The sequence below is a fragment of the Salmo salar genome, chromosome 09 (genome assembly GCF_965601325.2).
Source record: "Salmo salar chromosome 09, fSalSal1, whole genome shotgun sequence".
Taxonomy (NCBI): Eukaryota; Metazoa; Chordata; class Actinopteri; order Salmoniformes; family Salmonidae; genus Salmo; species Salmo salar.
In genome coordinates, this window is record NC_138299.1 from 88779308 (window position 1) to 88797954 (window position 18647).

Genomic DNA, 18647 nt, shown 5'->3' on the forward strand with positions numbered 1-18647 from the left:
GATTAGTTAGCTACCTTTTAGAATGTCATTGTCAACCAAGACAAATACAGTTGTCTAGTACTAGCTAACTCGTTGTTGTAAACCAATGTCAGAGCTCAAGAGAAGATGTGTTGCACTATCCCAGGCCCAACATTTTTCAGAGCCAGCTACAAACCAATTAACAAATGACTGTTGCTCAGTCATACAGTACAGTGTGTCCATGAGTCATCACTTAGCATTGATTACAGTCACTGAATTATGCCTTGTTTTTTTTCTGCTTACGTGTAGGTGGGGGTTTGGACTCCCAGGGCTGGTCCACATGCATGACCTCCAGCATGCAGCTGGCCCAGGAGTGCCTAAAGGACCCCCCTGAGGTGTCCGAGGAGCCGCCCGCTCCACTGGAGGGCTTGGAGATGTTTGCACAAACTATTGAGACTGGTGAGTCAATGTGTAAGCCTTGTTTGCACGTGTGCATGGCAGTGAAAAGCATGCACCTGTTTTCCTATAGTTGGTTATAGTGCCTTTTTGAAGATAACATATTTGTTCTTTCATTTTCAAACTGCTGAGTCAGTTGTGTACCATCATGTTCAAGCTTGTGAAATAAGGACTCATATCACATCACTGGTGCCCCTTGTTAGTGTCTTTGTGACCAATATGCTTAGTGATAGTCCCTGTTTGTGTTGTGTTGCAGTCCTGCGTCGGATAAAAGTCACCCTCCTGGACACCATCATCCGAATCGAGCACCAGCCCCTGGACATGGAGACGGGCATTGCCTTAGAGGTGCACATCAAACGGTATGTTGGTTCTCACCACACTGACACTCACACTTCTTGTGGTTGTCTGTTTACCTTTGACCAGTTTAGAAGTCAGGAAGGAAAGGAGATGAGAAAACACTTGATTCAAACTTGCAATGCCAAACTGTCACTGGATTTGTCTGTAGATCCAAAGAGAACCTTTGAACCTTGGAGAAGCTTCACTATCTTTGGCAGAGCTTGTATGGTGAATGTGTGTGTGGTGGGTGTTTTGACTGAGGTTGACGGTGATCTAGCATTATTGTGCTGAGTGCTCATCTCTGCCCCCGGTGACTGTGTGGTGCGCTGTAGGCTGGAGTACTGTGACGAGGCGGTAAAGGACCCCAGCCAGACGGTGCCTGTGGACATCCACCAGCCCCCTGCCTTCCTGCACAAGATCCTCCAGCTCAGCTCTGTTCAACTGCTGTACGAGACCACCGGAGGGCCCCAGGTAGCATACAGTTTCACATTGACCATGGCACTTATCAACCCCCTCATGTACACTGTCACTCTCACATGCATATACTCACATTGGGTCCCAATATAACACACAACTCTTATAGAGTCTAAATATTAACTTAGAAACTATTCACATACGCTCGTACAGTATTTCCTCTCGCTCTCCCTCTAGTGTGAGAGGCAATATGAGACTTGGGGCTGACAGACTCTACCAACCAGTGGTGCTAAGGGTTAACCCTGGTAATCTTTCTCTCCTCCTCAGGGTCCTTTAAGAGCTGACACCCCTGGCTCAGCCTCAGCCAGCGAAGAGGAAGTTGAGGGGGAGGACAATGACCCTCCAGCCACCTCCCTCCCTCTGGCCACCCAGCGGCCCCTCCTCATCGGCAGCTGCTCTGGCTTCATGGAGACCACGGTCAAGATCAAACAGAACGACATGCTGCCTGGACCTAAGGTGTGTGTGTGTGTCTGTCTGCCAGTGTTTTTGTCTGTGGTTTGGTTCACTTCCTTCCTGTGTGCTTAACCTAGTTTAAGAACACAGTTTTGCTTTTGTCTTGTTCTGTCTGTTATTACAGCCAATTGTCTCTCCTTATCTTTCAGTTGGAGCTGGATGGGAAGGTGGGCTGCCTCCACCTGCTGCTCTCTCCAGACCAGATCACTCACCTGACCGACCTTCTGTCTGCCCTCTGCATCGACACAGGTGAGTAAAGGAACTGGTTTGCCTGTACCTCCCAACCTGCATTCCACCTACACTGTATATACAAAACATTAGGAATTGCTCTTTTCATGACATAGACTGACCATGTAAATCCAGATGAAAGCTATGAGCCCTTATTGATGTCACTTGTTAAATCCACTTCAATCAGTGTAGATGAAGGGGAGGAGACAGGTTAAAGAAGGATTTTTAAGCCTTGATACAATTGAGACATAGATTGTGTGTGTGCCGTTCAGAGGGTGAATGGGCAAGATAAAATATTTAAGTGCCATTGAACGGGGTATGGTAGTAGGTGCCAGACGCAGCGGTTTGTGTCAAGAACTGCAACGTTGCTGGGTTATCACGCTCAACAGTTTCCGTGTGTATCAAGAATGGTCCACCACCCAAAGGACATCCAGCCAACTGGTCTCAACTGTGGGAGTGGTTGGAGTCAACATGGTCCAGCATCCCTGTGGAACGTGTTCGACACCTTGTAGAGTCCATGCTCTGATGAATAGAGGCTGTTCTGAGGGGGGGAAACGTAATATTAGGAAGGTGTTCCTAATGTTTTATACAGTTAGTGTATGTGTCTTAGTTCCACATCCTAATGTCATTGACAGTGGAACAAAACTCACTTAACTGAACACACTTTATTTGGATCCACAGTTCAGTGTCTTTTAACCATGCAGATCTTCATCCACACTGTACTGCAGAGCCTGTATGGTTCCTCCCTGTCTGTCCTACCAGAGCCTGTATGGTTCCTCCCTGTCTGTCCTACCAGAGCCTGTATGGTTCCTCCCTGTCTGTCCTACCAGAGCCTGTATGGTTCCTCCCTGTCTGTCCTACCAGGGCCTGTATGGTTCCTCCCTGTCTGTCCTACCAGAGCCTGTATGGTTCCTCCCTGTCTGTCCTACCAGGGCCTGTATGGTTCCTCCCTGTCTGTCCTACCAGAGCCTGTATGGTTCCTCCCTGTCTGTCCTACCAGGGCCTGTATGGTTCCTCCCTGTCTGTCCTACCAGAGCCTGTATGGTTCCTCCCTGTCTGTCCTACCAGGGCCTGTATGGTTCCTCCCTGTCTGTCCTACCAGAGCCTGTATGGTTCCTCCCTGTCTGTCCTACCAGAGCCTGTATGGTTCCTCCCTGTCTGTCCTACCAGAGCCTGTATGGTTCCTCCCTGTCTGTCCTACCAGAGCCTGTATGATTCCGCCCTGTCTGTCCTACCAGAGCCTGAAGCCAGTGGTGCTGGGGTTCACAGCCGTCCCCTGGACTCTGAGGACCTGCGTCTGATAGAGGAGGACTTGAGCAAACAGTTGAGCTCCAGCCCCGGAGATGGAGATCCGGACTGGGATGAAGAGCCCGAGATGGAGCCCTACCTCACCGGTCTGGAGAACGGGGGTACGTGGGTTAGTGGAGGGCAGCTATAGTTAGAATGCAATATGGAGGCTAGTGAATTTGAGGTCACATTAGCTTTTGTTTGCTGCTGCATAATTTGCGTTCTTGACATTTCTGTGAGAGATTAGTTGAACTTGACATGTGAAGCATAATGTACCTTTTCTCTGTTTACACTCTCTCTCTTTCAGATATGTTCTTCTCCATGGGTCCTGGTATGACTAGCAGTGTGACGTCAGCGCTCTCTGGCAGCTCTCTCTCCGACAGCATGGCGTCGTCTACACACAGCCAGGCTAGCTATGCCCAGGGCCTTCCACAGGGTCCCAGGCGTTATCCTGTACCAGGATCACTATCCAGCCTGCCCCAGTGTAACCGAATACCAGGTAACACTCACAACATCTTACTACACTGTTTTGTACACGTTTCACAGATAACATAATCTATATTATACAACCTATCTTCCTGATTCATCTTATTAGCCTCTCCTCGTCCAGGGCGACGTAGCCAATCTGAGCCCCTGAAACCAGAGGCATTGCTCCGCCTCTCGCTTGGCGGGCTCACCCTAACCCTACTGGAGCGGGAACCACACCCCGGGCCGGACGGAGTGTCCTCATTGACCCAGGTGTCTCAGGTGTTCTTCCGGGAGCTGGCCTTCTTCAAAGACAGCATGTTCAGCGAGAGAGACTTCCACCACCTCAGAGCTAGCTTCGCTAAAGCCTGCCCCCACTCACACCTCAGGTACAAACACACAATAGCCTCTTCAACGTTGGCCACCACTCCTCAGATATACCAACACACCAGCCTGCCCTACATACCCGTAAATAATCATTTTCTCTATCTCTCAGGATGACTGGAGCAGCGGTACAGGTGGCGTGTGAGATGCGCAGTGCAGGTCGCCACTCCCGTGCTATGACCTCTGACCTATCCTTCAGTAGGCTAGAGCTGCTTGAGTGTCTCTGGGAGCCAGGAAAGCCCCAATACACTGAGGTATGACTGGGGCTGTTATTTGAGATGATCTGAGGACTTTAACACCCCATTCAACATAAGTGTGCTACAGCTGGGGTTAGCATTGCCCAGGATATAACTCTTCTCTCCTCTTTCCTCCCTCTCTAGTTGCTCCAGTTCCAGCGTGCTGGGATGTTCACAGTGGGAGCTACAGCCAGACCGTGTGCACAGCTACACTACAGTCTCACAGAGAAACACCTGCGCAAGGTAAACCAGGACAGTGTCCATGTTGTGTGTTGGCGTCATGTTCAAAAGCTAATATGTCATTAATTCAGTCTGTTTTGGTCGCCTCTGTTAACCTGCTACCCCCTCCTGATATGTCAATGTCTCTGTATTGCAGGGGAGGCAGCGTGTGGTGCGTAGAGACAGTGTAGTGAGGGTAGAGTTGGGAGAGCTGAGTGCTGAGTTGGACCTGGACATACTGAGTCGACTGGAGCCTCTGAGCAGAGCCTGCAGCCACTGTCCCACACAGACAGGAGGAGGACCCGTCCACACACAGGTAAACACTTAGCAAGCCATCAGCCACTGTCCCACACAGACAGGAGGAGGACCCGTCCACACACAGGTAAACACTTAGCAAGCCATCAGCCGCTAAGAGACGCCATTTGATAATGGTTGATAAGGATTTTGATATGTCTGCCTCACAATTGAAGTTAAATTGCAGGTTTGCTTTGTTTAGATATTTTATTTGAATATTCTCCACCCTTTTTCCTCTCCCATCCCTCTCTCAGACCCAGAGCAGAGAGCTGCACTCCTCTCTCTCCCTCCTCTCGCCCCACGCCATCCTCAAGCTCCGCTTCCCCATCCCGGACCTCCGGCCGCTCCCCTTCCGACGCCCTCCTTCTCAGAGAGCTGTGCGGCAGGAGACCCTGGTACTGGAGCTGTGTGACCTGGACATCTGCTCCCAGGAGGGCCTTGATCTCCAGCCAGATCACCATGCACCCCCTGGCCCCTCCCACAGCTCCCTCACACAGCTATTGGAGGCCAGCTTCAGTGACATGCACGGTGAGGAATACACACACACGGTCAAATAAACATACACACATAGTAACACTCACATTTTGAGCAATTGTTTGTTCATTGTCTCTCTCAGGAACGTATGAGGGCTGGGAGGGAGGCTCCTTCCCCTGTATCAGAGTCAAGAAGAGTCAAGACTCCATGGCCAAGTGAGTGTGTTTCTGGAACATTTGTTTTAGGAGAGTTTGTTTCACTTGCTGTGTCACTTGGATTGAATGTCTTTCATCAAAAACCTACTGTACACCAATTCCACAGCTCTATAGTATACATCTCCCTCTCTATCTCTCTCCAGGCTGTCAGTGCGTGTGAGTGGAGGAGAGGGTCTGGGGTCAGCGTTAGGGGGGGTAGGGGTGGGTCTGATGAGAGACCTGGGGTCCATGTCGTTTGAGAACCCCTGTGAACTCCGAGAGAAGACCAGCTCTCCCTTCTCCTCCAACCGCACCATGTTCGAGACTGAGGAGGTACCGCACCATACCATCACAAACACCTAGACTCCTCTCTCACCCCTGGCCAGCCCTCTCTCACCCCTGGCCAGCCCTCTCTCACCCCTGGCCAGCCCTCTCTCACCCCTGGCCAGCCCTCTCTCACCCCTGGCCAGCCCTCTCTCACCCCTGGCCAGCCCTCTCTCACCCCTGGCCAGCCCTCTCTCACCCCTGGCCAGCCCTCTCTCACCCCTGGCCAGCCCTCTGCATGTAAATCTCTCATGGCTCAAAGTGGAAGAGAGATTGACTTTATCCATACTTGTTTTTGTAAGAAGTGTTGACAAGCTGAATGCACCAAGCTGTATGTTTAAACGACTAGCACACAGCTCGGACACCCATGCATACCCCACAAGACATGCCACCAAAAGTCTCTTCACAGTACTACATAGAGCCATGGCTACATTGAACTCTATTCCACATCAGGTAACTGATACAAGCAGTAGAATAATATAAAAAAAAACGGATAAAAATACACCTTATGGAACAGCAGTGTCTGTGAAGAGACATATACACAGGTACAGACACATGCATACGCACACAAACACTAGCACACGTACAGAACCAGTCAAAAGTTTGGACACACCTACTCATTCAAGGGTTTTTCTTTATTTTTGCTATTTTTTAAGTTGTAGAATAATAGTGAAGACATCAACATTATGAAATAACAAATATGGAATCATGTAGTAACCAAAAAATTATTAAACAAATCAAAATATATTTTAGACTCTTCAAAGTAGCCACCCTTTGCCTTGATGACAGCTTTGCACACTCTTGGCATTCGCTCAACCAGCTTCACCTGGAATGCTTTTCCAACAGTCTTGAAGAAGTTCCCACGTGTGCTGAGCACTTGTTGGCTGATTTTTCCTTCACTCTGCGGTCCAACTCATCCCATACCATTTCAATTGGGTTGAGGTCGGGTGATTGTGGAGGCCAGGTCATCTGATGCAGCACTAAATCACTCTCCTTCTTGGTCAAATAGGCCTTACACAGCCTGGAAGTGTGTTGGGTCATTGTCCTGTTGAAAAACAAATGATAGTCCCACTAAGCGCCAACCAGATGGGATGGTGTTTCGCTGCAGAATGCTGTGGTAGCCATGCTGGTTAAGTGTGCCTTGAATTCTAAATAAATCACTGACAGTGTCACAAGCAAAGCCCCTATACACCATACCACCACCTCAATGCTTCATGGTGGGAACCACACATGCAGAAATTTTCCGAATTGACTGACCTTCATGTCTTAAAGTAATGATGTTTGCTTATTTGAGCTGTTCTTGCCATAATATGGACATGGTATTTTACCAAATAGGGCTATCTTCTGTATACCACCCCTCGGGTTGCACATTTTGGGGAATATTCAGAGGTGGAAACTTTCTGCGGGAATTAACGGGAATATATGGGAATTAATGAATACCATTTACATGTAGATGTTTTTTGCATTGGATATATTTACCATATCATATGGAGACATAAACAAACCTTTTACCTTATCATAAGTAGACATAATTGCAAATTATCATCCTTCCAATATAATTTTTTTTAAATATTTAAGTTACAAATTGAACTTTAATTTGAGTTGACTCTTCAAAGGGGATGATTTCACTGAACAACTAAAGGGAATACTGAACAATCCCCAGTGATCCATCGCATCTCTCAAAAGTCACTTTCCAACCCTGTTGAGGATGGCTTGTCAGGCTCAAAAAGCCTCAAGTTTTCCTGGATGGCCACCAATTTTTCAACCCTTGTATTGGTCAGCCTGATGCGTGTGTGTGTTCCCAAACAAGGACCAGTTACGCTCTGAGACGGCTGATGTTGGTGGGATTTGGAGGATGATGGAGGCAACAGGGGAAAGAGCCTCAGATCCACAAAGTCCCTTCCACCGGGTGGCTTATGAGATATGTTGGCATGACTGCCATATTGCATCTCCATCCCAAAGCCCTTGCTTGGAAGTGTACTTCACTAGACTGCCAAGAACCTTGCCCTCATCCAGGCCAACGTGGTGAGACACAGTAGTGATGACACCATAAGCCTTGTTGATCTCTGCGCCAGACAGGAGGCTCTTGCCAGCATACTTGGGGTCCAACATGTATGCTGCGGCGTGTATGGGCTACAGGCAGAAGTCTAAATGCTTTTTGATGTATTTCAGAACTGCAGTTTCCTCTGCTTGGAGCAACAGTGCAGGGCAGTGCGGATTTCTTCTCTTACATCTGCAAGCAGAGTCTGAACATCAGACAGGATGGCATTGTCTCCCTCAATTCGTGCAATTTAAAAATCTATTTAACTAGGCAAGTCAGTTAAGAACAAATTCTTATTTTCAATGACGGCCTAGGTTAACTGCCTTGTTTAGGGGCAGAACGACAGATTTTTACCTTGTCAGCTCGGGGATTCGATCTTGCAACCTTTCAATTACAAGTCCAACAATCTAACCACTAGGCTACGCTGCCGCCCAATGGCTACTGCTATAGGTTTCAGGCTGCTTACCACTCTCCCAAAATACATCATCCAGGAGGATCCTGTTGATGGGGCTGCCCATATCGGCAGACTGTGATATGGCCATTTCTTGGAGAGACTTCTTCCCCTCCAGGAGACTGTCAAACATGATGACAACACCACCCCAACGGGTGTTGCTGGGCAGCTTCAATGTGGTGCTCTTATTCTTCTCACTTTGTTTGGTGAGGAAGATTTCTGCTATAACTTGATGGCCCTTCACATACCTAACCATTTCCTTGGCTCTCTTGTAGAGTGTATTCATTGCATGAGCAGCACAGCCAGCCTTCAGCTCATCTGCAATGTAGGGACCAATGTCTGTTGTCCCTTCTGTCTGTGCTCTTGTAGAATACTGGTTGAGGGGTGGAGATGTAGTTAATTATTCCTTGCCCACGAACATTCGACCACCCATCAGAGATGAGTGCAATACAGTCTGCTTTCTCTATGATTTGCTTGACCTTCACTTGAACTCTGAACTCTGCATCCAGCAAATTAGTAGATAAAGCATGTCTGGTTGGAGGGGTGTATGCTGGGCGAAGAACATTCAGAAATCTCTTCCAATACACATTGCCTGTGAGCATTAGAGGTGAACCAGTTGCATACACAGCTCGAGCAAGACATTTATCAGCATTTCTCTGACTACGTTCCTCCATTGAGTCAAAAAAAACTTCTGATTCTAGGAGGACCATGAGCTGTTGCTATTGATAAGGTGGCTGATTCATCATTTTCACCTCGAATAGAAGTAGAGGGACTTTTGCCAGAGGTTGCTTGTTGTGAGCGCTGAGGGAACTTTATGCACTTGGCCAGATGATTCTGCATCTTTGTTGCATTCTTCACATGATTTGGAAATGCAAATGTACACAGCTTTTCCTTCTACATTAGCTGCAGTGAATTGTCTCCACACATCAGATAGTGCCCGTGGCATTTTCCTGTAAAGATTAGAAAAAAATGAGTAAATAATAAACAAATACAATTCCATGTACAGATAAATAGTTAAACAGATAGATTAAACAACTCCTTTGCAAGATAAATATTTTTAAATGAAACATGAATGGAAACAGGTGAATTAACACTCCTCCGTTAAGAAGCTCACGCAAGCTAAAACCCACATGGTAGCAAAAATGAACTAGCAGAAATTGTCAACAAGTTAGAAATTATTTAAACACACTTTGCTGTAGGCTATTTATTATTTAACAAAAAATCATGTAAAATATATTCACCCCACCCAGTATTGTAATCAAAACTTACCAGAAAGCATGTAGTCCTTGGCTCAGACAGCGTAGTAGTCTGGGCTCAATAGCATCTCATTAGTGTGCAAGATCTTTAGAATCAGTTGTACATGTGATGGAAGAGTGCACTGCACATGTGATGGAGGAAGTTACTGTGTATGCAGAGGGTTGCAATTCCATTGAATTGGGGATAGTTTAACCAAAATATGCCACAAAACCTAGAATTGCCTTCTATGTATCCCACAAAAAAAGGTTCACTGTTATAAAATAACTTTTTTTTTTTTTTTTTATGAATTAAAGCAAAATTCCCCAAATTACAGGGTTTAACTTCCCATGGAAAAATTCCGGAAGAAGTCTGAAAATTTACCAGTAAGTTTCTGACACTTTGCAACCCTAACCACCCCTACCTTGTCACAACAACTGATTGGCTCAAATGCATTAAGAAGGAAATAAGTTCCACAAATTAACAAGGCTCTCCTGTTAATTGAAATGCATTCCAGGTGACTACCTCATGAAGCTGGATGAGAGAATGCCAAGAGTGTACAAAGCTGTCATCAAGGCAAAGGGTGGCTACTTTGAAGAATCTCAAATATAAAATACACTGCTCAAAAAAATAAAGGGAACACTTAAACAACACAATGTAACTCCAAGTCAATCACACTTCTGTGAAATCAAACTGTCCACTTTGGAAGCAACACTGATTGACAATAAATTTCACATGCTGTTGTGCAAATGGAATAGACAACAGGTGGAAATTATAGGCAATTAGCAAGACACCCCCAATAAAGGAGTGGTTCTGCAGGTGGTAACCACAGACCACTTCTCAGTTCCTATGCTTCCTGGCTGATGTTTTGGTCACTTTTGAATGCTGGCGGTGCTTTCACTCTAGTGGTAGCATGAGACGGAGTCTACAACCCACACAAGTGGCTCAGGTAGTGCAGCTCATCCAGGATGGCACATCAAATCAAATTTATTTATATAGCCCTTCGTACATCAGCTGATATCTCAAAGTGCTGTACAGAAACCCAGCCTAAAACCCCAAACAGCAAGCAATGCATGTGAAAGAAGCACGGTGGCTAGGAAAAACTCCCTAGGAAAAACTCCCTAGAAAGGCCAAAAACCTAGGAAGAAACCTAGAGGAACCAGGCTATGAGGGGTGGCCAGTCCTCTTCTGGCTGTGCCGGGTGGATATTATAACAGAACATGGTCAAGATGTTAAAATGTTCATAAATGACCAGCATGGTCAAATAATAATAATCATAGTAGTTGTCAAGGGTGCAACAAGCACGTCCGGTGAACAGGTCAGGGTTCCATAGCCGACATCAATGCGAGCTGTGGCAAGAAGGTTTGCTGTGTCTGTCAGCGTAGTGTCCAGAGCATGGAGGCGCTACCAGGAGACAGGCCAGTACATCAGGAGACGTGGAGGAGGCCGTAGGAGGGCAACAACCCAGCAGCAGGACCGCTACCTCCGCCTTTGTGCAAGGAGGAGCAGGAGGAGCACTGCCAGAGCCCTGCAAAATGACCTCCAGCAGGCCACAAATGTGCATGTGTCTGCTCAAACGGTCAGAAACAGACTCCATGAGGGTGGTATGAGGGCCCGACGTCCACAGGTGGGGGTTGTGCTTACAGCCCAACACCGTGCAGGACTTTTGGCATTTGCCAGAGAACACCAAGATTGGCAAATTCGCCACTGGCGCCCTGTGCTCTTCACAGATGAAAGCAGGTTCACACTGAGCACGTGACAGAGTCTGGAGACGCCGTGGAGAACGGTCTGCTGCCTGCAACATCCTCCAGCATGACTGGTTTGGCGGTGGGTCAGTCATGGTGTGGGGTGGCATTTCTTTGGGGGGCCGCACAGCCCTCCATGTGCTCGCCAGAGGTAGCCTGACTGCCATTAGGTACCGAGATGAGATCCTCAGACCCCTTGTGAGACCATATGCTGGTGCGGTTGGCCCTGGGTTCCTCCTAATGCAAGACAATGCTAGACCTCATGTGGCTGGAGTGTGTCAGCAGTTCCTGCAAGAGGAAGGCATTGATGCTATGGACTGGCCCGCCCGTTCCCCAGACCTGAATCCAATTGAGCACATCTGGGACATCATGTCTCGCTCCATCCACCAACGCCACGTTGCACCACAGACTGTCCAGGAGTCCGCCACCTCATCAGGAGCATGCCCAGGCGTTGTAGGGAGGTCATACAGGCACGTGGAGGCCACAAACACTACTGAGCCTCATTTTGACTTGTTTTAAGGACATTACATCAAAGTTGGATCAGCCTGTAGTGTGGTTTTCCACTTTAATTTTGAGTGTGACTCCAAATCCAGACCTCCATGGGTTGATAAATTGGATTTCCATTGATTATTTTTGCGTGATTTTGTTGTCAGCACATTCAACTATGTAAAGAAAAAAGTATTTAATAAGATTATTTCATTCATTCAGATCTAGGATGTGGTATTTTAGTGTTCCCTTTATTTTTTTTGAGCAGTGTATATTAAGATTTGTTACTACATGATTCAATATGTGTTATTTCATAGTTTTGATGTCTTCACTATTATTCTACAATGTAGAAAAGAGTAAAAAATAAACACCTTTAAGTGAGTACCTGTGTCCAAACTTTTGACTGGTACTGTACATTGTAAAATTGTTGTATGGTGGTATTATACATGTTGTATTGTAGATATGTGGTGGTGTAATAATGTTATATGATGTACTGTTTTATATTTTGTGTAATGTAAGTGCCTTAATGTGTTTGGACTCCAGGAAGAGTAGCTGCTGCCTTGGCAGAGCTAACGGGGATCCTTAATAAACCCCAGGAAGAGTAGCTTCTGCCTTGGCAGAACTAACGGGGATCCTTAATAAACCCCAGGAAGAGTAGCTTCTGCCTTGGCAGAACTAACGGGGATCCTTAATAAACCCCAGGAAGAGTAGCTTCTGCCTTGGCAGAACTAATGAGGAACCATAATAAATCCCAGGAAGAGTAGCTCCTGCCTTGGCAGAGCTAACGGGGATCCTTAATAAACCCCAGGAAGAGTAGCTGCTGACTTGGCAGAACTAATGGGGATCCATAGTACAAATCCCTCTCGCACCTGGCCATCCCTCTCTCGCACCTGGCCATCCCTCTCTCGCACCTGGCCATCCCTCTCTCGCACCTGGCCATCCCTCTCTCGCACCTGAACATCCCTCTTTTTACTCCTGACCATCCCTCTCTCGCACCTGGCCATCCCTCTCTCACACCTGACCATCCCTCTTTTTACTCCTGACCATCCCTCTCTCGCACCTGACCATCCCTCTCTCGCACCTGGCCATCCCTCTCTTGCACCTGGCCATCCCTCTTTTTACTCCTGACCATCCCTCTCTCGCACCTGGCCATCCCTCTCTCACACCTGACCATCCCTCTTTTTACTCCTGACCATCCCTCTCTCGCACCTGGCCATCCCTCTCTCGCACCTGGCCATCCCTCTCTTGCACCTGGCCATCCCTCTTTTTACTCCTGACCATCCCTCTCTCACACCTGACCATCCCTCTTTTTACTCCTGACCATCCCTCTCTCGCACCTGGCCATCCCTCTCTTGCACCTGGCCATCCCTCTTTTTACTCCTGACCATCCCTCTCTCGCACCTGACCATCCCTCTCTCGCACCTGAACATCCCTTTTTTTACTCCTGACCATCCCTCTCTCGCACCTGGCCATCCCTCTCTCACACCTGACCATCCCTCTTTTTACTCCTGACCATCCCTCCTTTACTGGACCAATTGTCAGTTTCTCACCTACACTCAAGCTGACAATCCCTCTCACTCAATCAGCTGACCATCCCTCTCTCACATATAATCTCACACTTCCCGAAGATATTGGGGTTTTATTTGACCCGTTTTCCGAAAGTCGCAGTCTAATCTTTTCTCGTTCTCCCTCTCCTCCTTATCCTTCTGTCCTCTCTATCTCCTTCCATTGCCCCCCCTCTCAGATGGTAATCCCAGCAGACCCAGAGGGGATGCAACAGTTCCAGTCTCAGTGTGTGTCTCAGTGTCAGTGTGTAGTAGATGTCTTTCTGCCCCTGGCCTACATCTTCCTGCCCAGCAAACAGGCCTTCCAGAGCATCTACAACAGGTTTGTGGGTCTCTTTTTCTGCTAGTTTGCTTATTTGTACAAAAATGAATTACAATGTACAGTTGAAGTCGGAAGTTTACATACACTAAGGTTGGAGTCATTAAAACTAGTTTTTCAACCACTCCACAAATGTCTTGTTAACAAACAATCGTTTTGACAAGTCGGTTAGGACATCTATTTTGTGCATGACACAAGTAAATTTTCCAACAATTGTTTACAGACAGATTATTTCACTTATAATTCACTGTATCACAATTCCAGTGGGTCAGAAGTTTACATACACTAAGTTGACTGTTCCTTTAAACAGCTTGGAAAATTCAAGAAAATGTCATGGCTTTAGAAGCTTCTGATAGGCTAATTTACATAATTTGAGTCAATTGGAGGTGTACCTGTGGATGTATTTCAAGGCCTACCTTCAAACTCAGTGCCTCTTTGCTTGACATCATGGGAAAATTAAAGAAATCAGTTAAGACCTCAGATAAAAAAAAAACTCTGATAAAAAATTGGTTCATCCTTGGGAGCAATTTCCAAAATCCTGAAGGTACCACGTTCATCTGTACAAACAATAGTACGCAAGTATAAACACCATGGGACCACGCAGCCGTCATACCGCTCAGGAAGGAGACGCGTTCTGCCTCCTAGTGGTGAACGTACTTTGGTGCGAAAAGTGCAAATCAATCCCAGAACAACAGTAAAGGACCTTGTGAAGATTCTGGAGGTAATGGGTACAAAAGTATCTATATCCACAGTAAAACAAGTCCTATATCGACATAACCTGAAAGGCCGCTCAGCAAGGAAGAAGCCACTGCTCCAAAACTGCCATAAAAAAGCCAGACTACAGTTTGCAACTGCACATCGGGACGAAGATCGTACTTTTTGGAGATATGTCCTTTGGTCTGATGAAATAGAACTGTTTGGCCATAATGACCATCATTATGTTTGGAGGAAAAAAGGGGGAGGCTTGCAAGCCGATGAACATCATCCCAACAGTCAAGCACGGGGGTGGCAGCATCACGTTGTGGGGGTGCTTTGCTGCAGGAGGGCCTGGTGCACTTCACAAAATAGATGGCATCATGAGTCAGGAAAATTATGTGGCTATATTGAAGCAACGTCTCAAGACATCAGTCAGAAAGTTAAAGCTTGGTCGCAAATGGGTCTTCCAAATGGACAATGACCCCAAGCATACTTCCAAAGTTGTGGCAAAATGGCCTAAGGACAACCAAGTCAAGGTATTGGCGTGGCCATCACAAAGCCCTGACCACAAAGCCCTGGCAGAACTGAAAAGGCGTGTGCGAGCAAGGAGGCCTACTAGCCTGTCTCAGTTACACCAGCTCTGTCAGGAGGAATGGGCCAAAATTCACCCAACTTATTGTGGGAAGCTTGTGGAAGGCTACCCGAAACGTTTGACCTAAGTTAAACAATTTAAAGGCAATGCTACCTAATACTAATTGAGTGTATGTAAACTTCTGACCCACTGGGAATGTGATGAAAGAAATAAAAGCTGGAATAAATCATTCTCTCTACTATTATTGTGACATTTCACATTCTTAAAATAAAGGGGTGATCCTAAGACAGGGAATTTTTACTAGGATTAAATGTCAGGAATTGTGAAAAACTGAGTTTAAATGTATTTGGCTAAGGTGTATGTAAACTTCCGACTTCAACTGTATGCACTCCCTACTGTAAGTCTCTCTGGAGAAGAGTGGTCTGCTAAATGACTAAGAAGTCAATGTGACCATTTTACAATCACTCATTGTCTTTTTCTGTCCTTTCCCTCTGTCGTCCTCTCTCCATCCCTGTAGGATCAATAATGACCTGTTAATGTGGGAAGCCCCTCCCCCCTCGGGTTCTAAGAGCGACCACAGCCCCCTACACCATCGCCAAGACGATGACAACTTCCAGCTTTGCAAGTCTGCCTTCAGACTAGGTGAGACCCCCATACTGAGACTTGTAAACCACTTCAGACTGGTCAGACACTCATTCAGAATTGGGTAATCCCTGGGTAGCAACTTGTTGACATCTTTAGTTTATTTAAATCTCTGATTTAAGATGGCTTGCCAAGTAGTATGAGTTGAGCAACTCTTTAGTCGGCACACCTGCAGACCATCTGAAATGTGTTGTTGCTCAGCAGTTCTATAACTGTGACGTTTCTGGTCTCTCAGACTCGGACTCCGAGGAGGAAGATGCTCAGTTCTACACAGCCAGTGAATCAACCAGACGCAGGCAGTCAGAACCCCGCCCTAACCACACCCTCAGCCTGCTCTCTCTCACCATTGTCATAGGAAAGGGTCGCCTCCAAGCAATGACAGACAGCAAGGTGAGCCATTGATGAACCAACTTCATCTTACAATGGTTAACTAGGGATATAGACTGGAGAGATTTTGGATCCTGGTTCAATTCCTGACTGGACCTTACTGCTTGAATGAGTGATATTAGAGCAAACAAATGTAATTTGAATTCATTAGCATGGAATTTCTATTACAAAAATTGAATGATTGAATGTATACATACTACGACGCTTCTAAAGAAGACACTTGCTTAAATACATTGTTTTCTGTTTCTCCTCTCCTTCAGGGAGAGACGGGAAGTCCGGAGGACCGGTGTCACGGTGAGCTCCTATTGGACCTAGAAGGGGGGAAGATGTTCAGTGTGGCGCAGCATCAAAACAACCCCCATCTCAGCTTCCTGTGCCTGGAGAGCAGGAGGGTGGAGCTCTACCACAAAGGTGAGTGGAATGACTGTGTGATATCAGGGTTTAGCTCTGGTAGTACCTACCTAATCATGTGTAGTAGTGTGATAATCTATGTGTTATCATATAGATTTTAGTCATGAGCTAATCTCTTCTAAATGACTGACAGCCCTTTCTTTTCTGGCCACTAACCCTTTTCCTACCCCTCACAGCTGTAGTGAAGGACTCCCCTGTCCCCGGGCGGTTGGAAATGCCCAGCTTCACTCCCCCAGGGCATCTAGACCTTACCATTTACCCCACAGAGTTGGGGCTGAGCAGTGTGAGTGGCAGGGAGACTGAGGTCCAGATGTTATCCACAGCCATCAAAATCACCCTGGACCCTCAGAAGAACGTCAAGGTAACACGCATATCTTCTCATTTAGTCTTTGAATGAAATATCACCTTTTGATTTTGCTTGTAGGTTAGCTGTGCTTATGATGAAGAAAGCTTAAGAAATATCATTAACTTAACCTCTCTGGGGTATGTGGGACGCTAGCGTCCCACCCGCGGGACACACTATTCAACAGCCAGTGAAATAGCAGGGCGGCAAATTCAAAACAACAAAAATCTCATAATTCAAATTTCTCAAACATACAACTATTATATCCCATTTTAAAGATACACTTCTCGTTACTCCAACCACATTGTCCGATTTCAAAAAGGCTTTACGGCGAAAGCATAACATTAGATTATGTTAGCACAGCGCCAAGACAAGAAAAACCACACAGCCATTTTCCAAGCAAGGAGAGGTGTCACAAAAAACAGAAATACAGCTAAAATTAATCACTAACCTTTGATGATCTTCATCAGATGGCACTCATGTTACATAATACATGTATGTTTTGCTCGATAAAGTTCATATTTATATCCAAAAAACCCATTTTACATTGGCGTGTAATGTTCAGAAATGTTTTGCCTCCCAAAACTTCCGGTGAATGAGCACATCAATTTACAGAAATACTCATCATAAATGTTGATAAAATATTCAACAGTTATTCAAAGAATTATAGATGCACTTCTCCTTAATGCAACCGCTGTGTCAGATTTCAAAAAAGCTTTACGGCGAAAGCAAATTTTGCAATAATCTGAGTACAGTGCTCAGATATCAAAACAAGCCATACAGATACCCGTCATTTTGGAGTCAACAGAAATGACAAAAATGACATTATAAATATTCACTTACCTTTGATGATCTTCATCGGAATGCACTCCCAGGAATCCCAGTTCCAGAATAAATGTTTGTTTTGTTCGATAAAGTTAATCTTTATGTCCAAATACCTCCATTTTGTTCGTGCGTTTAGTCCACTACTCCAAATATAAGGCACGCGCTTAATAAGTCCAGACGAAAAGTCTAAAAAGTTATACTACAGTTTGTAGAAACATGTCAAACGATGTATAGAATCAATCTTTATGATGTTTTTATCATAAATCTTCCATAATATTCCAACCGGACGATTCCTTTGTCTTCAAAAAAGAAAAGGAACACAGCTAACTCTCAAGTGAGCGTGCACTACTGAGCTCATGTCATTTTCTCTGTCAGCTACTTCCAGGAGCTCTTATTCTCTCCCTATTCACAGTAGAAGCATGAAACAACGGTCTAAAGACTGTTGTCATCTAGTGGCAGCCTCAGGAAGTGCAAAATGAACCCTAAGTCACTGTATAGGCAATCACTTGAAAAACTACAAACCTCAGATTTCCACACTTCCTGGTTTGGATTTTTCTCAGGTTTTTGCCTGCCATATGAGTTCTGTTATACTCAGACATCATTCAAACAGTTTTAGAAACATCAGAGTGTTTTCTATCCAAATCTACTAATAATATGCATATCCTACCTTCTGAGCCTGAGTAGCAGGCAGTTTACTACGGGCACGCCTTTCATCCGGACGTCAAAATACTGCCCCCTACCCTAGAGAAGTTAATTCTGTGTTTGTGTGTTTTACAGGAGTTTCTGGTTGCCATTCGTCTCCATGGCGCCACTATGCAACATCGCATGGCACAGACCAATCACAGCTGGCACGAACAGGTATGGGTGATCCTAATAAATACTAAATCTGAGATGCTTCAGGCACCTAACATGATTTGACTGTGTGGGTGTGTTTGGTTAGTGAGTCTTGTTGATTAGTCTGTTTTTCTTCATGACAGCTGGTTGATTTTTTGGATGTCATTGATGACCCGATCCTGGGCTTTACATCTCCTGTAGTTATTACCGTCCTACACACACACCTGGCCACCTGCGTCGTGGACTACAGGTACACACACACACACACACACACACACACACACACACACACCAG

At 46.0% G+C, this 18647-nt stretch overlaps 1 protein-coding gene across 2 annotated transcripts in view; it reads left to right on the top strand.

Annotated features, from left to right (window-relative positions):
- LOC106612100 (autophagy-related protein 2 homolog A) overlaps positions 1-18647 on the top strand; it is a 51242-nt gene that overhangs the window by 1225 nt on the left and 31370 nt on the right. The window contains exons 3-23 of one of the 2 annotated variants that reach the window (XM_014212954.3): positions 268-417; positions 671-773; positions 1083-1221; positions 1492-1680; positions 1827-1926; positions 3144-3314; positions 3500-3691; positions 3788-4046; positions 4154-4295; positions 4422-4520; positions 4654-4812; positions 5045-5318; positions 5407-5479; positions 5623-5791; positions 13483-13625; positions 15428-15552; positions 15788-15942; positions 16200-16350; positions 16527-16711; positions 18296-18376; positions 18496-18602. In XM_014212954.3, the coding sequence (XP_014068429.3) occupies positions 268-417; positions 671-773; positions 1083-1221; positions 1492-1680; positions 1827-1926; positions 3144-3314; positions 3500-3691; positions 3788-4046; positions 4154-4295; positions 4422-4520; positions 4654-4812; positions 5045-5318; positions 5407-5479; positions 5623-5791; positions 13483-13625; positions 15428-15552; positions 15788-15942; positions 16200-16350; positions 16527-16711; positions 18296-18376; positions 18496-18602 (3166 nt within the window). The remainder of the gene's footprint in view (positions 1-267; positions 418-670; positions 774-1082; positions 1222-1491; positions 1681-1826; positions 1927-3143; positions 3315-3499; positions 3692-3787; positions 4047-4153; positions 4296-4421; positions 4521-4653; positions 4813-5044; positions 5319-5406; positions 5480-5622; positions 5792-13482; positions 13626-15427; positions 15553-15787; positions 15943-16199; positions 16351-16526; positions 16712-18295; positions 18377-18495; positions 18603-18647) is intronic. The other variant, XM_014212955.3, reaches the window with a different exon arrangement.